General features: G+C 38.8%; 1 protein-coding gene across 5 annotated transcripts in view; it reads left to right on the top strand.

The window, feature by feature from the left end:
* DENND5A (DENN domain containing 5A) overlaps positions 1–21851 on the top strand; it is a 69618-nt gene that overhangs the window by 24724 nt on the left and 23043 nt on the right. For all 5 annotated transcript variants that reach the window (XM_068945037.1, XM_068945036.1, XM_068945035.1 and 2 more), the window contains 6 exons: positions 5555–5742; positions 14147–14464; positions 16760–16975; positions 17638–17872; positions 18351–18501; positions 19101–19194. In XM_068945037.1, coding sequence (XP_068801138.1) covers positions 5555–5742; positions 14147–14464; positions 16760–16975; positions 17638–17872; positions 18351–18501; positions 19101–19194 — 1202 coding nt within the window. The remainder of the gene's footprint in view (positions 1–5554; positions 5743–14146; positions 14465–16759; positions 16976–17637; positions 17873–18350; positions 18502–19100; positions 19195–21851) is intronic.

Genomic DNA, 21851 nt, shown 5'->3' with positions numbered 1-21851 from the left:
CTAATAGAGTCTAGTGTCAGTCGATAGCTTCTCACCAATAGTTTCTGTCTGAAAAATCCTTTTCCAGTAGAAAAGGAATTTGTTTCCTGACTTTTGGCCTTCAGTTTTGGCAAACTAGTTGTGGCACTTAATGCATTCCCAAGTAGTAGTGGTTATGTGTTTTTGGACTTTAACTTCTCTTACCTTCCTTAGAAAGTAGATGTTTAATTTCTGACACTTTTTTTCCTGGCTGGTATTTCTTAACAGCCATGTTTGATGCCATTTGCTAATACTCATTCAGCATATTGATTTAACAATAGAAGTTATTGCAGGCTGCTGGAGTTGCCAACAGCCAAGTTGAGGACCCTTACTAAAATGCTTTTGATACAGATGTACTTCATTTTATTATTTGAAGTGGGCGTGGAAGGTATTTTAAAGATTTTGAAAGTCAACTTACTGTAACATCTGTCTTTTGTAACTGTGATGATGTTCTGAGTGTTTTCTTCTACATGGCAATGAATTAGAAAATTGTTTCAGTAAAGTAGCTGCTTGCTGTGGTGCTTAAAAGGATGTTACCAGTAGGAAAATGGAACTTCTGACTGAGGTTGTGATTATCTATACCTTTGCCTAGTGGTATTTCTCTGTTTTGCTTTGCTTCCTTTGTAACTGGAATATGCTTTTAATACATTCTACTCTGTTCTTCTGTATGGTTGATTAACGTTCCTTCTTGCCTTGTAAAAATGGGCGACCTTGAGTCTAGGTGACAGTGATGGTGCCCTTAGTTCTGAATGGAATCAGAAATTGCTTAATTTTTAAAGGTTTCCTCTATGTTTTTGCATATGCAATAGTGCAAGGTCCTTGTGAATATAATCTTAATTTTTTATTTGCTTTGTCTTTGTCTTCCAGCATTCAAACCTGTGACAGCTGAGATGGTTAGAATCATTTCTCACTTTCTGGGTCAGATGATATTACTGAACTCATTGGGCAGATATTGATTTAAAATGGTGCAGATCAGTATCAGAGGGCTTGCTCATAAGATTACATTTATTTATTTTACTCCTGGAGTGCTTTGCAGCCATATGCAATCCGTTTGGAAACAAATTATTTAGCATCTTAAGTTGCAGTCAGTCAGTCCTTGGAGCAGGTACAACTTCACTTGGCAGTGAACGAGTTTTGCTTTAAGATTCCTTTGACGTGTGTCTGACTTTAGGCTTCCTGGAAATTCTTCTTTTCATCTTGCTATATTGCTCAATCTCCGTTTTGAGCAAGTGTAAGCCAAATCCAGGGAATGGTTTGATTGTCCTCTTGAGACAGCTGTGTATCCATTCCCACTTGGAAAAGTGTTTGAGAAATGCCAATGCCTGTGGGACAATGCTAAAACAAATGAAGAACCTGAAGCTGCTGCTAATGCTGAGCCAGCGCCAAGGAATTCTGGCAGAAATGCCTGAAGACTGTGGTGCTGAGTGAGTGAGACCTTTAGTAACGCCCTCATTAGATTATTTTGTGGGAGCTGGATTGCATTCCTGCAAACTGTTGACGTTGTATCTGTGAAATAGGTGTATTCTGTGTTTCTCTGTAGAGCAGCTAGAACTCTGAAGAGCATGCACTGAGTTAGGACAGGTGTGGAATCTGGTTGGAGGAGACTTTTCCGAACAGATAAAAACAATGAAATGAAAAATGGAGTGCACCATTGCCACAGACTGTGATCCCAGTTTTCTTTTTCTGGGTGTTTGCTGTCTGCTGCCATTTCTGAGTAGATTTAAGTCTTTCTCTGACTTCTTTACTTTTAAATCACTCCTCTCCTTTTTTTCGCTTGCTCTAAATGATGTCCGCTCAGATTTAGTTTTATTTCTTTGCAATATTAGTCCGTTGTTGCCCTACTCTGCAATCAGTTACGTAAGAGGTTTCCTTCTCATGCCTCTGGTGATTTAGGAAACTTGCTGCTTGATGCAGGCATCTTTAATCAGCCTTTCGGATACAGGAGTGAACATGAGCTGGAAGTACTTCATCCTGCTGCTTCTACTGATGAGTTTGCTGTTGCTGCAGTTACCTTTTTCCTGAAATAAAAGGCCCAGTTAAAGAAATGTATCTTTTTTTCCTAAGGAGTCTGACATATTGAATATCTGTGCTTAGAACAGTTACTTGAAAAATGTTTCTTTTATACCATATTTCCTGCTATGAGCAGGTATGCCTAAAAAGGAACTTTAGGTCAAGCCAGTGCTTTATTCTGATAGCAGAACTGTATTGCATTTCACCTGTCTGCAGGTGAACTCTCTATGTAACCTTTCCCCTTCTGAGCCTCTTAAGGAGGGCTTAATCCTGACAGATGGCATATCTTCCTGCTTTACCCTCGTTCTTTCTGAACATTTCCAAACCTGTCTGTAGTAACGGTCCTTCGCTGTCAGGGCAACTCTCTGCCATAAAGCAGCAATATGGGAGTTGCAGGCAAACTGGAAATTATTTGGAAAATTTAGCGGTATTTGATTGTGATTCTTGCAGTAAGAACATTAGGAGGAAAAGCTATTCCAGAAAACAGTCCTCTGATGGTTTTGAATCTGAACAAGTCAAAGAATTCCTGTAGGCTCAGACACGCTTCTCTCCAATGTGATAGGAGAATGGAGGTGTAGATTAATGGATCTTGGTCTTTTTTTGTAGAACTTACAGCTGCTGCCTTCTTCCCATCCTGCTCCTCCCCTCCTAGACCCAGGACCCCTCACTTCTGCTTCTCTTTTCTGGATTTGTTTGCTTTTTACAAATCAACAAAAATGTCTAGATATACTAGCTAAAGATAAATACTGATATAACTTGCTTCTCATATGCACAGTCAAGGCTAATATATTTTACATACAGTAATTAGAAGAACAAATCAGCCCTTTCTGTGTTCTTAAAGCAAGTGGCCATGTCTTAAAAAGTAGTGGATTTTAGTCCTTGCAAATTGATCAGTTAAGTACTTTCCATGCAAATATCACACCAGTAATTTCATCTTCTTCTATCAGTGCTCTTGTCCAATACAAGGCAAAATACCTAGTTTTTATTTGCACCAGAAGACTTTCCATAGCTAAGCATATCCCAGCTTCAAAATAAGAACATCACTGCTGAAATGCTTCCTCCCTCTCTTTTTATTTGTAGACCCCTTGTAATGCTTTGATACCAGAAGTGTGCTGCTTCCTTATTTTTTAAAAACATAACAAAACCCCCCAACCTCTTTGGGTAGTTATAGCATAAGAAAACACTTCAGTTATTTTGATTCGTATTTGAAGGCTTCTTGCTTTTATCCTTTTGCCAGTAGCTCATAAACTGTATAAAGCCTGCACAATGTAGTTATTGTTACTTGAAGGCTGTGACGGTGCAGGCCAAATAGCTTGGAATAGCTTAAGCCATGTGGCTGTCCAGGATCAAAGGGCTGCGTTTTCAGATAGCTCAGTTGCAGGAGGTAACTGTTAAGTGGAAAGAAATCTGAATTATTGATGTTGCTTTGTAATTAATTTGAAAGGCTAATACTAAAGTTGGCTTATGACACAGAGAGAGAGAGAATTTGTATTTAAATTAGCCAGCAGGATTGGACAGAGCTTTTCTGTGCAGTAGGAAATCACTGTTTCTATTCTGAGACTTGTTCTTTCAGATAAACAAGCTGAATATGAACCAGCTGAAATGTCTGTGCATCTATGGCTACTTTTAAAGTTCCTTTTAAAGCTGAAGAAAATAGAGTACGGAATGAGGTTCTTCTTCCCAAAGCTTATAATTAATTCATCACTTCTTTGCAGTCAGGCTGTGATTAAAGCTGCAAGCCAATGAGTAGCTGTAGGCAGATCCCAGTGTTGATGCAGAATAGAGGTGTAGATGTGCGCTTCGCAAACCACTTTGCTGTTGAAAGTGGTTACCACCTTTTGGCCTGCCCTCACTTACAGTTGTCTCCTCCAACTTGCTACTGGTTGTTCCCCAACTTACTTCAGTTCAAGTGAGCTGTTAGCAAAGACTTTAAATTGTTTAAGCTATCTCAGCTCCTCTTGATTGAAGGAGCACCTGAACAGTGCATTTGGTGTGGGGCAGTGACAAATAACTCGGTGCAGCAACATTTTTCACTGGCATAGCTTGCTGTGAAATCAAAAATCAAAAACCTAGATTGCAAAATTGTGACTGAAGTTAGCAAAAATTGTGCTGAGTTTCTCTTGGGTTGTGGCACTCTTTGCAGACCCCAAAGTCTGTAACTTTGATTTCAAACAAAATGAGTGATGAAATGTTAGGAACTGAATTTCTTGGCCCTCTGTATTCTGCCACCTGAAGTTTGAATGGAGGATGGCTAAGGAGAGAATTAAAGCCATAACTTTGAAATAGTACTCAACTGAGCTTAGTTTTTCTCTGGAGCACTTACTTTAAAATAAATGTTATTTTGCAGCTTTCCCTTTCCACTCCACAACGGTGTATAACAGCTCCAGAAACCTCAGTACCTGAATCTGTATGTTCAGATGCCTTTCACAATTTCAAGTTGTCTGGCGTTTCATGAACGTGTTAGGAGAAGACACCCCTCCCACACACACACACATATATATATATAAATGATACTGATTTCTCTTCCCTTTGATTTTTTTTTTTTCCCCCTTCTTTCCCCTACTTTTGGCTAGAATTAAATATTTTTCGAGTTATCATGAGAAATGCATCCTATATTTCCTGCTTGAACTGTATTTATATCTTGACTCAAGGTAGAATTGTCTTAGTTTTGAGCTTCTCTTATAGTCTTTCCAGCCTAGTTGCTAGAAAACCATCTGAATATTTTAGCGGTTGTTTGAATTAGACCACATGCTCTTGAGCTCTTCTGGTGTTGCCTCCTATATGTCTCATACATTAAAAAAAAATCATTAGAGATGATTCTGTAGTATAAAAGAGGAGGGGGAGGTTTTGGCCCAGTGGACTGCTGAATTTAAAAACAAAAAAACCACCCCATCTTTCAGTGTACATATTGCACACCTACAATTAGCACTGCTGTTAAGTTCTACAGGGAATTTTTTTTTTTAATTGAACTTTTGAGGAAAACTGAGACTTTGGTTGTACGTTGCAAAGCATAAGTGAAGCTGATCCCTTTTCTTAGTTATTTCAGTCCCAGTCCTGGGTTGCCTCCTATACAGCATTTTTATAGAAGTCTAAACACTCATTTAAAAGTTTATTTGAGAGACACCAGATGCCTTGGGTTTCATCCAAGGCTTCCATAGGAAAGATATAAGCACAGAGAAAATAACACATTTCCGATTTATTTCTTAGCCCACTACAATACTGCTTCCATACTCAAAATGGCATTCCTATATAACCCTTGTATAGGTAGCAGAGGGTGACTTGATGGATGCCAAGAATTAATTTGCTCGTTTCCATGACTTGTAGAATGACCTACTTTGTGTTCAGCTTTGTTGCTTCAGCAGAATGTGCTTGGGTGCGCAAGTCTGGGCTTTCATTAAAGATGCTCCTCAGCTAGCACTGGCTTTTGTGGTTTCTGTTTGAAGGCAAACTTTCTTTTATTTCTTTAACTTAGGTTTGTTTACTTAAATACGTTTGTGAAAGAAATAATGTTCTTGCTCTTTTTCAGATTATCAGAGACTGATGACTGTGGCAGAAACCATCACAGCACTAATGTTTCCGTTTCAGTGGCAGCATGTGTATGTTCCTATCCTTCCAGCCTCCCTCCTCCATTTTCTAGATGCTCCTGTCCCTTATCTGATGGGATTGCACTCTAATGGGCTGGATGACAGGTCTAAGCTGGAACTGCCTCAAGAGGTGAGAGGAGCTTGGCTCGACTGATTAAATATTGTACGTTACTTTGAGGAAAGTGAGAAATGAGTTGAAGTATTAATGATACCTCTAACAGACACTGTGAAGTTCCTGTTGGCTGTCATTTGAGATGATTCTTATTTTCTTTCTTGGAGATGCTGGAGAAAATCCAGTGAAACTGATAAATGAAACGCTGTTCTGGAAATTATATACTGTGATAAGGTTCAAATTTGTAATTTCCCAGGTATTCGCAGTGAGGCTGCAGAAATGACACTTTTGTGCTGCAAAACAGACTGCGATAGAGACACCGCAGAGTGACAACTTATTTGACCCAGTCATGCGAAGAGGTGCAGAAAAGTGCAGTGTGAACTTACCAGCTTGGGCCAAAAAGCCACACAGCTGCCTCTGTATGTGGTGCTGAGTGAGCAAAACTAATTGACTGGCCTCAGCGCTGGGCTCTGCTTGGGCTGGTTCCTGGCTGCACAGGAGTAGGCTGGGTTTCTCTGCACTGCATTTCTAAGTTAAGGTTGGTTTACCTGGAACCAGCCTGGCAGATGTCTGCACAAAAACTATTTAAACTTTTCTTCTGAAATGCATATTTTACTCTGCAGCAAAAAGTCAGCATCTGCTTGGGCAAACTCATGTTTTCTGTGGTAGTGCTCAGGAAGTCCTCCCTTGGAGTGAGGCCTTGTTAACACCACATACCGTGTAAACAGAGCAAATGGTCCCTAAAGGTGCTGCAAGTCATACTATGGGCCGGGGCTACTTATTAAGGCTGCTTAGAGTAGAGGTTGTTTTTATTTTATCCTTTTATTTTATTTTATCCCCCGACCCTGTGAGGGTCGGGGATCCAAGAGCGGTTGAGCGCTACCTGCGGCAGCCAAAAATGCCTCTGTAGGAGCCAGTTGCTGCCTGTGGAAGGATGTCAGGTGGCTGGTGTCTGGCTGGCCCCTGAGGCAGTCCTATCAGTCATCTCCTTGACTCTTCTTCTCGAGTATCATTAAATGGCTTATTAGCTCTTGTAAATAGCAAATAATGAATTATAGTATGATCTTGCTGTCTGTTGTCCAGAAGCTGGACAGCTCTACCAGATAGCCCTGTGGGAAGCTGAAACTAGCGCCTGCAGAGCCCTTAACTGTGGGACAGCACAGCTCTGGCCCTTACTAGAATCTGCCTACTTGTTAGTGTAGGTGTAGCCTCACAGGGGAGGAAATGGGGAAATAACGGAAAACATGCTGCTTACAGAATCCTACTAGTGCTGTAATCTGTCACTTTCTCTGGTTGTCCATTTTCTTCTATTATCATTTGTATTACAAGAAAAGTATAAATATGGTGGAGGAAGTGGGGGGGAAAAAAGATTTTTCAATGTTAAGCAGTGCTGCAACATAGCTTGACATAGAAAACTTCTTTAAAAAGCTGCATGAAATTAAAGACAAGATAATTTTGTGAACCTCCAGTCTGGTCACCATGCCAACATTGCCCTTTTTACTTGAAACCATATGCTGATGGTTTTCATTTGTTTTTCCTGGCAAGGTCAAAGGAAAAATTATCTTCAGATTGTTGTTGTTATTCTACTAAAGCTAAAGCCTTTATTAGTCTCTTGATTTCATTATTTTTCCATCTCTATGCACTGGCATCATTAATAAGAGTAATGTATGTTCTTGCCATAAAAACAGTCTATTGCTTTGGTTTACTACTTTTTTTTTTACAAACAAATTTTTTACTTTTTTTTTTTTTACTTTTTTACTAAAATTTTTACAAAATTTTGGGTGCTTTGACAGGGCTAGCAAAAATAGCTGTTTCTTTTTAGTTTTATAGAGGGCAGCTGGTATGAGTATGCCTAATATTAATGTGCCATAGATGTTGTTTATTATTATAACAAGTTTTTAAAAGACTGCTCCTTCTGTAAAGAGACAATTTTCTCATTTTAAAGTCATTATAGTACTTCCAACTAAATTAACTTTTTATTATTTTGAGTGGATGTTTCAATTATTTAAACGGTACATGTTTTTGAAGAGCTTTATCAGCTCACCTTGGAAGTTTAAACAAAGATAGTTGATCTAATTTTAGATGTTAATAAATGCTATCAGTTTGGAAGGTGGAGGGGTAGATTCTTGACTATTTCAAATTTACCTTTGCTGTCATTAGGCTTTCAGATAGCCTTAAAGAGTCGAAGAAACTATACTTAATTCCTGATGTATAAACTGACAAGGAAAGCACATAAAATGTGCCACCATGCAACAGTAAAAGAGGGCATATGGATTCTATTATTTGTACTTAAACAATGACAAATTTATTATCAGTAACAAAAGAGATATTAATACATAGTGCTGGTTATTGCCAAAGTTTGGAATGCGTGTGATACTGCATGAAATTTTCGGGCTTATATGAGGAACTCGTTTCCAAGTCCTGCTTCTAGGTGCCTGAGTCATAGCTACAGTAAGTATTAGAATTTTCCTCACTTTTTGCAAAGTGTATATAAAGAGCTGTTCGTTCTTCTAATTTATTCCGAGTTCTGCAGAAAAATCAGTTTTTGACTTTGTTTTGAAATTGCATAAAGTGTATCTCTCTGCTAATCCATTTACATGGATAGATGAGACAACTGAGATTAAAAGACAGTAGTATCAAATTTGGACAAGCAGTAGAAAAGTGAGCTTCAACAGAAAATGTGATCGTCACTGTTCAGTTGAACGGCATTATGGAAGAATATAACATTGCTATCTAACACGGCAAGGATGTCTCGGTGTCGCTGTAGGCTTCTTGATTGTGGTTTTGTAATGAAGTTTTTAAAAGACTTCATTTGGTCTTTCCCTAACTGCTTGTCAAGTGTTTGAGGCCAATACGTGTGAAAATACTTTCTGTCCGAACTCAGGCAGGTGTTGGGTTGAGTTTTGCTTGTGTGTGCCATGAGACTTGTTTTGTTTTGCTTGTGGTGGCAGTGTCTCCCTTATTTTGGTTCCAGCCAGTGCTTGAAGGAATGCTTTACCATGGGGATGTATTATTTTTTTCTCCTCTCTTTATTTTTCCTATATAGGAAACCCAGCTGTATCCTCAAACTTCATATTTTGGCAGGTGATGATTAAAGTCTTTAGCAAATTAGCTATGTTAGTACAAAATTCAAGTTTAGACTAACTCTTGGGTGCTTCAGAAAAGTGTGCCTGATAGCGAATTCATTGAAGTTCGCCAAGGATTTGCTTGTGGCCCAATAACATTGGAGAAGGGACCCAAGACTTAGTGTGGGGTCGAGCTTTCTTGTATGTATTAGTGATACAGTACACTTAAAGTTAAGCTTGTGCTTATATGTATTTCTGCTTTGCTGAGGGCTCTTTCTGTATGTGTGATTGTCCTTGTGGTTTCATTAATAGCTGCATCTGAGGCTGGTAAGGAATGGAGGAGAAAGGGGGCAGGCGGAAGTGGTGCTAGAATAAGGTTCTGCAGAAATCAAGGGGAAGGGAAGAACATGCAGCTGTTTCAGATATTGCTGGCAAAAGTGTGGCTTGTTTATCAGTAAAATGGATCAAAAAGGTGGTTAAACTAGCTGTCTTGAAGATCACCAACCCAGCAAGTACTAAGTGAGACAGTTTTTTGATGTCTCTTTGAACTTCCTTGTAAAGAAACTTTTGCAATACCATTGCAATAAAATTTTAACAGGCAAGTTAATCTGGGCCATTTCATGCTACTGGATTTGCATGTGTGCATCTTGCCCCTCTGTAATTCAAGAGAATAGTGGAAATTAATTTTAGTGAAAACAAAAAAAAATGAGTCTTCCAGCACTCATTAAATCAAACAAAAATAGTGGCTTGTTAAAAAAGCTTGTTTTTAATGAATTGAGTCCACGGATATTGGGCAATTGCCTTTTCTTTGAGAAAAGTTAAAAGATGGTTTTCTTACATTTAAAAACTCAAATTCATTTCTCTACTAATATAAGAAAGAGATGCATTCTCAGCATTCTTATTTTAACCCTTTAAAAGATGTTAGTCCATGCTAATCTGTAATAAATGTTACCTTTTCTTATTTTTGTGTTTTAGAAGAGAAGAAAGATGCTGTGAAAAGTCTTTTTTTCTCTAGGTGCTAACACATCTAGATCAACCCGACCAAGATAATTATTTTGAATGATAATGACTGATTTTCTATGTGTTTTCACACCATTCACTGATGTGATGCATCCTTGATAATACAGCAGATTTATTGACAGACCTCAATTTTAAGTTTTCTTGCACTTCAGCATTAAGCAGCCACTTGGGGAGTTAAATTCATGTTTCTGATAGCTGCAGCTGCAAGCTCGTTTCCATCACCAATTCTGGTTTGGCTTGAGGGTGGAAGTAGTGCTGACAATAAAGGCAAAAGGTTACCCTGTGCTTGCAGGAATGGCGCAAGAGCATTCCTTAGAATTTAGGATAACTGTACACGCTTTTCCCACAAGCCAGCCTTGTGTGTGTGTGCATACATATATGCATATATGCATTAAGTGCATGGTTATTTGCAAGATTGGGACATAATGCACAAAGGTGATATCTACTGTAGAAATGCTGTAGACGAATGGCTTTGAGACTTTCAATGCTGTATTCGAGCAGAAAATGCAGTCAAAATCATGTTTCAATCTGACTATCTAGGAGAGGATCTGAAAACCTATATGCAACCTTTAGCCTGAGCACCTGTGTCAGACAGAACTCGAGCAGTGGTGATTGTGATATCAGAACTGACTGCTCTGCATTGTTGCAGGCATCAATTTGTGTACAACGTAGTTATGTATTAATGCTTAAAATAGAACATATTTTCTCTTTAGGATGTCAGTGGGGTGGGGAGCTTACTCATTGTTCAATGAATAAGCTGTTTTTCCTTAGACATCCTTTTGGGAGAATCTAAGTCATTTCCTTCTATATTTTTAAATGGAGCTGAAAGGAAGGATATGGACTTTGTTCAGGCTTTGCTGGATGCGTATGGGTTTTTGGCCCTTGTTGAGCTGGAGGTCAAACTAAAGAATTACAATTGTCCTCTGGCTTTGGAGTTGATGGGTGTAGTCTGGAGCCCACTGAGCCAACTGAAAGTTTTGCTATTGACCTCATGGGACTAGGTTTTAATATCTGATATAGGAACACTGACTTACTTGCATCTACATTTCTAAGGTTTGTAAGACCTTGACCTTTAAAGCCTATTATTTGTGATTATGAAAGTTTCCATATGTGAAAGACAAGTGTTTTGAAATTGGGATATGACACCCTAGGCCCTATTTCTTTTCTCTTGCTATATAAAATAAATCAAAGGCAGGGGCCCCTCTGTCCTCACCAATATTCTGTTCAGTGGAGTCTGCAGTGTAATAGCATTGAAAGACTTACTATTTTGGTGTCTGCTACTGACAGTTTATTTACTTTATGTGTGTTGGGGGGGGGAGGGGGATTTTGGAAAAACTTTGATTTGGTACTTTTTGAAGGGCTTGTAAAGTGAGGCGTCTTAGCCATTTCTGTTCCCCAGGGAGTTTTTGAGGGTAACCTCAAGTTTCCCTGATTTAAGAGAGACTTAAAGCATCTACTGAATCTCCTTTGTTTATGCTGCTCTAGGTAGCAGCATAAACAGGCGCTGAAAAAGTGTAGAATGCTTCTAAAAAATAGTCTTCACTCCTTTTTGGAGTGCTGCTGCACAGCACTTGCATATTTATTTTTTAGGTATCTATGCAGGGCCAATACTGAGAAATGTAACAGTAGTTGTATGACAAGTAGTTGTCATTTGTGGATTAGAGTGTTTAAACTGTGTGTATTGGTCTTAAGGAGAAACTGTTCAGAAAGGATATTTAACTGTTAGAAGAAAACAGGAGTCAGAGGAGCCCAAATATTTATAAGTAATTTTACAAAGCATTTAGTTTGGCTCTTCTGTCATGGGCAAGGATTTTATTTTCAGTGTTTGTAGGAGAAGACCAGAATCGATCTACGTTAGTAAGTTTGCTCACTTTCTGGCTAAATGCTTTTTAGGTACAACTCACCTGAGCTTAACCAAATTGGCAAGAGTGATGTTTTGTGCTGTATCTGTGCTAAGCAAAAAGAATCATGGAAAAAACAAGGGAAGTTGAATGACGTCAAGTAACAGAATTTGAGAGGGGAAGAAAAACCCCAAAAAACAAACAAACAAAAAAACCCAAGTCAACTCTTGGAAGAGTTTCTTGATGTGTCCCTCCTTCTGCTTCTTAGACAGCTTGTGACCAATTAAAAGTTTTTGGTTTTTCCTCAGCACTGATTGGCAGGCATTGTGCCTAGTTTCAAGACGTTATTTCCTTAATGTCTGGAAGTGCCTGTAGTACTCATTCACATAGCAGGGTCTTGGGAAGTTCCTACATTCAGGTGCTTGCTTGAAACATGGGAGCTCTCTCAATTGTACGTACTATCCTGTTGTGCAGAATGTTTCTTTGAGAAACGGCGGCAGGCAGTGTGCAGCCCTAGTCTACCACTGAAGCTGCCTTGCTAGGCACATGCAAGACTCGCTCTGCTGGTACTACATCTACCTAAGCCACTGCATCTGCCCTGCACTATTTTTAAGAAAAAAAAAAAAACACACGCACCCCCCTCAAAAAAACAACCACCCTCCCCAACACCTACCCTGTTATTAGAGTGCACCGGAAAGATCTTGCAGAATCAAGGTCTTAGCTGTCTTTATTTACTTTGGATTATTTCGAGACACCTAACTCTATTTACAATTTAACTTACAGTAAAAAAATCTCCTGAAAAGCTACTAAGCTGTGTTTTAAACACATTCTTTGGCACATAAGAGATCAATTATAGTGTGAGAATACTAAAATAGCAGGAAATGGAGAACTGGAATACTACTCGCCTCTGTAACTATGGGTAATATCATAGTGGCGTTAAATTGGACTTTTTCATACACAGTTCTTGTACAAATCTCGTGTAATATGTCCCTCTGAGTTCTGCTTTAAGAATTGTAAGTAGTTGCATCTTTTTATTTTAATACTGAAGTTCAAGAAATCATACACAACAGATGCACGGTGTTTTAAGGAGAATTGACATCCTAATACTGTCTTGTCGAAGCGCCAAGGAAGTTGAGTCTGTCATGGGTATTAGGGATATGCTTTCACAGCAGCTTATTTGGACGAGAGGGTCTCGCCAGGTGCAGCTTATCCTAGTCTACCTGTGGTCAGTCTCACAGTAAAATCCTACCAAAGTACTTTGTCCTTACTGATGATTTACTGTTTGTGTATGTCACTCAGATTTCCAGGACTGTCCATCGTTCATTCAGTGTGAGTTAACCTATTCTGATTCTTTATTTCTCGTTAAATAGTGAGAACACTTTCATCCTTCTGGGCTTACTGAGGAATCATAAGAAATAACTGAAGATCTGTTAACTCTTATGACTTGGTGTGTATTGTTGCTACAAGCTGTAGCGAAACCTGAGTTCAGGCGTACCTTCTAGAATGAGGTGGTGAGGCTGGGTTGAAAGTACCCCATAATCTGGGTGAAGGGATTTTAGAGGGGGGGACAGACTAAACAGTAAAGTGACTGTTACCTTAATTCTTCAGTGAAGAAAAACTTTGCTGTTTCTACAGAAAACGATGTTTCTCTCTTCTGCACACCTCATTTTTCAAGCAGAATTCACGCGTGAATGGGATTCTTGCTGTGGTGTGTGTAATATGAAAGCACTTGATAGAGATTTTGCAAAGCAGAAGCCAAAAGGGGAGAAGAACGTACACCAAATATAGGGTGAGATAAATCTTTAAAATATGCACAGCTTCTTTTGGGATCGCTGTGGAAGCTAAGTAGATGTTTTTTTCTTTTCCTGGCCTTTTTTAAAATTAAATGAGATAAAGATTGGGACAGGAAAATAGAATTGAAACCAGTTAAGTTTTCCCCCTTTTTTTTTTTATCTCCCCTTTCTTCTTTCTTTTTTTTCCTCCTCTCAGAAACAAACTTCTAAATTCCCTCAAGGGATTGCTGTAGCTTTTAAGTCTCTTACAAAAAAAGAGAAGATAATTTTATTGCAGCTACTGCAATTTCAGTGAACCCTTTACAATGGTGGTCACCAAACATGTTAGAAGAGCTGGCTGAGGATCTGAGCAGCAGGCAGTTGCCTGCTATGTATGCATGTGTGTAAAATACTGTGCTGTAAATATCTTGTGTTAAAAGGTAACTGCATGTGTATGTATAAACAAAATCGTTACAAATCTCTACCTAATGTATGTTGCAATCTGTTTTATACCTAATAAGCTACTTCAAAATAATTCATCTTAGTTATCTCCATGAAAGACCTGGAAATGAAGGCCTCATGGTGCTTTCTTCAAAGCCAACCAGTTCAGTTGTGGTTGGAACAAGTCTGTCTCGCAAAAAAGCGCAAAATGCAAGCTTGAATAAAACGTGACACTTGTGCTTGGTGATGTTCTAATGGTATCCTGTTCTAAATTAAATCCCAGGCTAACCTGTGCTTTGTGGATGTAGACAACCATTTCATCGAGTTGCCAGAAGACTTGCCCCAGTTTCCAAATAAACTTGAGTTTGTTCAGGAAATTTCAGAGATACTAATGGCTTTTGGAATCCCACCTGAGGGAAATCTTCATTGTAGTGAAAGTGCCTCCAAGATGAAGAGCCTTAGGGTGTGCGACATAGTTTCTGATAAAAGAAATGGGAACATAGCAGGATCACCTTTGAATTCCTATGAGCTGCTAAAGGAAAATGAGACCATTGCAAGACTCCAAGCACTTGTTAAAAGAACAGGTGTGAGTTTAGAAAAGGTAAGCTATGAACTTCTGTTCACTTTCTCTGGAACTGCAATAGCAGGCTGGCTGATGTCACAATCCAAAGACTGGGTTTCTCTTCACTAGGAAAAGCTTCATTTAACCTTTGTGAACATTGTGAGCTTCTGTAGAGGCAAAGGAAAGCTGAGGGTGAGGGGTGTGTTTGTGTATGTTGGGCTATCTTGTGGGTGTTTTTTGTTTGTTTGCTTACACCACAGGCTCTAGGGAAATGTTTGGCTGTCCTCCAAGTGTTTCTTTGCCAAGATAACATGTTTAAAAATACACCTTGCCTTCTTTATTCTTGATTTTAAGGTAACTTATTCTACATTTGCATCATTTTCTTAAGATTTACAGGGCCAAAACTGGCATTCGGTTAATCCTGAATTTTAAATCTAGCTTTTTCTCTCTTGGTATTTTTCTATCTCGTTCTCACTGTGTGTGGAATATATGTAATTTTGCCTGAGTGTAATATGCCTCCTATAAGGATTCTGTGATTCTTTCTTGGTTGATATTGTAAAGCATGTTAGTGTCTGATTCCCAGTAAGTGAGCATTCAAAAGCTCTTGGTGACCCCAGTTGGATTTGTGGGTGCTCAGTATTGGAAAAAAATTGTGGCCCTTCTTGCATAAAAGTTATCAGTTATCACCTGAAAGACCGCTGGAGTGGGGTGGGGGGTTGGGGTTTTGTGTGTTTGCGGTGGTGGTGGTGGGGGGGGGGGGGTTGCCTGTATGGAAGGGAGGGAAGACTTGTTTAGCAAGGCTCTTACTTCTTGCGTGTTTAACTTGCTCTGATTGGTTCTTCATTGCTGAGTCTGATTCCTACCCATTGATTGAAACTTGTGCCATAAGTAGGGCCAAATAGAGGTGGAAGCTGTGTGAGCTGGATTAGGGTGGGAAGGGGACTGCGTGGGGGTTATAAGAAGAAGCATTTGGTTGCTAGGCAGGATTAGATGCTCGAATCAGCTGTGTTCCTCTTCTCAGGTTTTTCTTTTGCATTATTTTCTTGTTCAGGGGAAAATTGGTAAGAAGCTTTTGTTCTTTTGCTGATTGGATTGGGAAGTGATGGGAGAAATGCAAGTTGTCTTTTTTTCTTGCAAGTTTTTGCACATTCAGGCCTTATCTAGTCTGTACTCTCTTCCACTGTAGAGAACAGTTTAAGTCCTATTTTACTAGCCTTTGTGTGATGATTGGATTGAATAGATTATAACTCTGTCGAAATTTGTTTTTCAAATGGTTAGATAAAAATCCTGCTTAGTACCGAAAGCCCCATTAATGGGGAACGTATAGGCAAAGTGCTACTCGGGGGATGCAGTTAGAGGCAATAGCTGAATAGCACAGCTCTCTCTATTGGAGAGCATGCCTGTAGGATGCCTGTTCAGAGCTGGCCTTGGACTTTGTACAAGGCACTGCAGACAACTAGCATAACCAAAGTGCTTTAAGAAGCATGGGGCAGCTGCAATGGCTGCGTCGTTGTGCAGATGTTGTGAGCACCACATATTACAGCTCATTATGTGCTGCAGCACCTCTTATAATAATGGCGACAGGAGTATCAAATAAGTACAGTGTTCAGAATGGTGCATGAATGCTTGTGGCTTTTTTTCCTGGACACCCAATTCCTGTCAAAATTGATATTAATTGAATATCTGAATCTCATATTTCTTTAAATCTTGGCCCACATATCGTCTGAAAATGCATTTTATTTCATAAAAGATTACTTTGGGCTATGTAGTGATGAATTGTGTGTTATGCTGCTAAGGAACTTAAGTTTCAGGAAACTGGCTACTGGACGTGTAACTTTTGGGTATGCATCTCTGTTTTCATAGCTGGTGTATATTAAATTTTAACAATACTAAACCTGGATTTTTGTTCCATCGGAAAGAAATACATCCTTACCTAATACCCAGAGATAGAAGAAAAGCCTAAGACCCTTATGCCTAAGACCCTTTAAGATGATTAAAGGGTAAAATAAAGTGAATTAAGTTATGTGGTATATGTGGGCATTTGTATGCTTATGTTACCTAGCTTGTTTTTTTTATTTCTAATGTGTTTGGTGTAACCAGTACTAAAGTAGGATATGACTGCTTATTGAAATGATAACCTTTTTTAGATAAAGTTTTTTCTAATGTCTTTAGTATTGCTGCTTTTATTGCAGTGCTTGAAATTGTTAGATAGGCATGGGAGGAGGGTCAAAATATTGATTTGAGGAGTAGCAGCTTAGTGGCAGATTAGATCTTGTATACCCAGAATACCTGACAATGCAACAATACAGTGTTTTGTTTTGTTTCCTTGCTCAGCTGGAGGTGCGAGAGGAGACCAGTAGCAAAAAGGACCTTAAAATTCAGTGTGATGAAGAAGAGTTCAAGATTTACCAGCTGAATATTCAGATCCGTGAAATTTTTGCCAACCGCTTTACACAGATGTTTGCAGATTATGAAGTATTTGTCATTCAACCCAGTCAGGACAAGGAGTCTTGGTTTACCAATAGGGAGCAGATGCAAAACTTCGATAAAGTAAGTTGAAATAAGAAGACATTAGTCGATTTTAAAAACTAAAACAGTAATCAAACCTAGGACTTTGTTTACTGGGTCAGAAAATGGAAAACAGTGCTATAAAAAATGTAAGTTCGTTCTTAAATTTCAATGCGCTCTTTAAAAAAAAAAATGCAGAGAAACAAATATGCACATACACTGGGAGGTGAAGAGAGATAAAAATGCTCTATAAGGGATACTGTAGAAAAACATACACCTTAACCTCACTTTATGGCTAAGCTCTACATTTATATTAAATATTAGTGAAAAGAGTACCAGAGGAATTGCTGAATATGTTCATGAATGAAGCTGTGATCCCACAAAACATTTATGTACATGTGTAGCAAACATTCTTAGCCCTTTCTTAGGGAAACACAAGATGCAGTTCTTCCTACGTGTGCAACATTGTTTTTGCAGTTTGCTGGAATTATCGCAGCTTGGTAACTATTGTGTTATAGTAGGTAATTGTCATGAAGCTTTATCATAGGCTATCCGTTTCAGAGACGGAATTGGTGTGTGTAGTAAAGCTAGGCTTTGAATGGCTCCAAAGCACTTCAATACGTTCTTGATTAGAAAAACTGGTACTTTTTTGGTCATATCTCTGCAGACTCCTAAAAGCTCTTTTATCTCTTGTTGTCTGTTAGGCATCTTTCTTGTCGGACCAGCCTGAACCTTACTTGCCTTTCCTCTCAAGATTCCTGGAGACCCAAATGTTTGCATCTTTTATTGACAATAAGATTATGTGCCATGATGAAGATGATAAAGACCCTATTTTGAGAGTATTTGATTCTAGAGTGGATAAAATTAGGCTGCTAAATGTTAGGACGCCAACCCTGCGTACATCTATGTATCAGAAATGTACAACCATTGATGAGGCTGGTAAGGATAATAAGCCACTTTCTTTGACACTTAAGAAAATACAACTATACTTGTTGGTGCTATTGGTTGTATATGTTAGGTTAAAGTTAAGTAGCAACCAGTTCTTTAACACCTCAAAGAACTGGATCGAAGAAGCTGAGGTGTAATGCTTAAGTGGGGAACTAACTCTCATGCTGGAGGAGTTTTATATAGGAACCTATATGAGATGAAATTCATGTAAAGGATAATTCAGCTCTCTTTTTCTGCATGCTTTATGGGGGAAAATACAGTTTGAGTTTGAGAGTGAACATTTTTCTCCTTTTGGTGGCAGTTCTTTCATGTATAACATACTCTTGTAAACACGCCCCTGTTAGGATCAACAGGAGGCTTCCTTCTCCTCTCTTAAATTTGAGATCTGCTTTTAGTTGAGGATCTTTGACTATAGATAACTTCTGTTTAAGTAATACATTAAAGGAATTTCATTCTCTTATTATTTCAGAGAAAGCTATTGAACTAAGGCTAGCAAAAATCGATCACACTGCAGTCCACCCCCACTTGCTGGACATGAAAATTGGACAAGGAAAGTATGAACTTGGATTTTTCCCCAAGCTTCAGTCTGATGTTCTTTCCACTGGACCGGCAAGCAACAAGTGAGTAAGCTCGGAGGACTGGTGTAGGATCTTGGAGAGATCTAGAGAATAGGACTAAAACTGAGATACTAGAAAGCATATATATGTGTGTGTGTGTGTGTGTGTATATATATACATACATATACTTTTTTTTTTAACTGAGGAAAAATTCAGAAAGATGGTTTCTACATCTGGACTCGTAGAAGCAAACTTACCTAAGAAAGCTATATTGTGGATGAGGTTATAGTTGAGGTTACTTCTAAGGACAGTTGATATAAAAGCACATCTCCTTATTGGATCTCATTTAAGAGGTAATGAATGTTTTAGGGCATCTTATAAAAATTTTGAAGAAAGAGGAAGAAGGTGTAAATTGTAACTTGATATCATAAAAGAAGGGAAGAATACAAACCAAGTGCATGTGACCTAATTTTCTGTGAGATCCTTTGGTTGTCTAAGGATAGCTGCTTCTACAGAGGTTCTTTGCGCATGTTTGCAGTTATGCTGTGTCTGGCGTGCTTGAAGTTGGCAGGTTCAATAAACAATAAGATAGAAACTTCTTGTTTGCCACTGCTCTTCACCTAACTCTTGATATCTGCTTAGTGATATTGTTCTATCTGTAGATGGACAAAGAGAAACGCTCCTGCTCAGTGGAGGCGAAAGGACAGACAGAAGCAACACACAGAGCATCTGCGTCTTGACAACGACCAGAGAGAGGTGAGAACTGTTCAACTGTAGAGATCTGATTTTTTTTTATTTCATAAGCAATACTCTCCAACCTTCATGAAAAGCCCAGGCAGTTGCCTGCAGTTCATCTCTGCTCCTTCTTATTTGTACTTGATACAAATGACATCCCTAATCCTTAGTTGACTGAAATAACTTAGTTCCCTAATTCTAAAAAGTATGCTATTTTTACACCAGCTTGGAACACAAGTCGTATTCCCTACCCAAGGATAAAAAAATTGGATGAAAAAGTCATAAAATGCATTAAAATGTTTTTTAAAAAAAAGGGGTTGGGGGTAGAGTTAATCTTAACAGTTTTTAGCCATTTGTTTCCTGTGTCTCAGTTAGTCAGCCTGTGCTCCTTTTGTAGTTATTGGAGGAAGAAAAAGCACCTCCAGAGAGTGATTAATTTCATCCTAAAATCAAAAGAATTGTCATTTGGAGTTGCCTGTTTCTTTCTGGGGACCATAAAAGAAGTCTAAGGTGACACATGACCTCATGCTAAGGTGGGAGTATGAACCCCACCCATACTGTCAGGTTTGTGTGTCTGCCTGTCTTTATACAGCACAACCTTAGGTGTTAAGTTTTCTGATGTTTCTTATACAACAGACCTTGCATTCAAAACGTTTTCCCTTTGTAAATACTTTTTCTGACTCTGAGCTGTTGAAGGCATCCACGGTGAAAGCAAGAAACTTGGGGCAGGCCAACACTGCATCATTGCAACATTGCTCAGGAGGCTTAGGTCCAGTCTATTAGAGTGCAGGCCAGCACTGTGTAGAGAGACTTGTTGGGTGTTGGAACAGCATGGCCGCATTGGCATGGCACAGCTCTGAGGCTGCTTTACCCACCTTTTGAACTGATCACTTCTCTCACCAGTGCTCCTATAGCTGATAGGGTTGTTTTTTGTGTGGTGAAGGTGCTTGGAAAGGTCTGTGTGATGTGAACTAACTATAGCGCAGTTTGTTTCCGAATCGTATGACAGTGACTTTGCAAACTGTTACATTGGGTGTTGATTTAAGGGTAATTCTAAGAGTATTCAGGTTTAAAATATCAGAATGGATTTGCTCTTGGTTACTGTTACCCCAAAGCTTTACTTTGGGGTATGCTGTTCACTGAAGACAGTATTCTCTTGCCTTGTTAAATAATCTTCAGAAAAGTTTCACTTGGATTCTTAAAGTAATCTCGTTTGTGAGGACGGTGCTCTGAAAATGAAATATCTTTGTTTTTCTAGATCATTCTTTTATCGTAAGGATGAGTTGAATTGCACTTCCCAGTTTACTCATTTCCAGAGTTTTCTCCCTTGCTTGTACAAATTCTGCTGAAGTGAAACGTCATCTATAACCACGAAGAAAAACAAAGTCTGCCTAATTTAAAAATCTACAAGTAGTTTCTGGCTTTGACATTTTCCTTATGCTGAGATAACTCAAAAACTTAGAAGCAAAAGTGTTCATTCATAACCTGATTATTGCTTTCAACAATTTTGATGCTTAGTATGTGTAAACTTGCGAGACTTTAAGTGACTACAAATACAGAAATCTATTTCTAGTCTCTGTTTTTAACTGACTATTCACTAGTTGATTATCCTGTAGGAGTTATTGCGTCACACCAGGCAAATTTCTTAAGAATAAAAATTGCACGTACATGCATAGGTGAGGGTACCAATTGTCAAATTAATTTCTGCTGATATTTAGAGTTTTATGCTGCACTGTTTTGATTTTGCATAATATTGTTTGTAATAATATTGTCCCTTCTCCCCAGGTGAACTGGAAACTTTCCTATTAAGTGTGAAAGAATGGGGAGGGAGCCCTTCTGATGGGCAGATAAACAACGAGGGTCGAGTTGAGCAGGAGGCAGTAGTTACAAAATGCAGTGTCGTGAGTTTTAGATAAATTGAGGTTTTGGGACAGTCAACAGAAATCTGTGGCATTAAGGCTTAGTGACTTTTAAATTGCGAACTTTGCGCCCAGTGAAGGGCAGAGTTCCCACCAGTTCAATGATTAAACATCATATTTGTTTGTTCCCTTTCAGCTTCGTTCTTTATGAATTTTTATGTCGAACGTTTGGGAGTTCTGCATTGTATTATATCTTCACTCTTCTCCTTTTCTGTTTTGCATGCCTGCTTTTATCACTTCATACGTGCTTACCACTTTCACTTAACCTGGTCTGTTTGGCTTTTTGCTACCAACTTGTCCTGCCAGCACCTGGACATTTCCATGTCAGAGCTTCAGTTGCAATTGTATTTAGACTGGGACCAGCATGACTGGCCTTTCAGGCCCTCTATAAAATCTATGTCAGAGCATTATCTGGTATGTCAAATGCACAATATGACTATAATCATAGTTCTGGATAAAGATGCATAGCATAGATGTTAATAGCGTAGATGTTAATAGCATAAATAACATAATAGCTATTTAGTGCCATACTCATGGAGAAAGTATGGTTTTCCCTCTTTGCAAAGATCATACTCTGTTTGATAAATGAAATCCTAATCACCGACTTTTTAGTTGATCCTTATTTCGGTATCAGCTAGGGAGGTTACCTACTAATCTGAAGTATGTACTGATCTTGAGTATTTTGTCAGAGCCTGTACAGGCCTTTCCCTTTATCTCTTATTCAAGGCTAGCGATGCCCCAACCCCAATCTGTTGGCAC

This window comes from Struthio camelus, chromosome 5 (assembly GCF_040807025.1).
Source record: "Struthio camelus isolate bStrCam1 chromosome 5, bStrCam1.hap1, whole genome shotgun sequence".
NCBI lineage: Eukaryota > Metazoa > Chordata > Aves > Struthioniformes > Struthionidae > Struthio > Struthio camelus.
The sequence above is the reverse complement of the archived record's forward strand: the minus strand, read 5'-3'. Positions and strand labels throughout refer to the sequence as shown.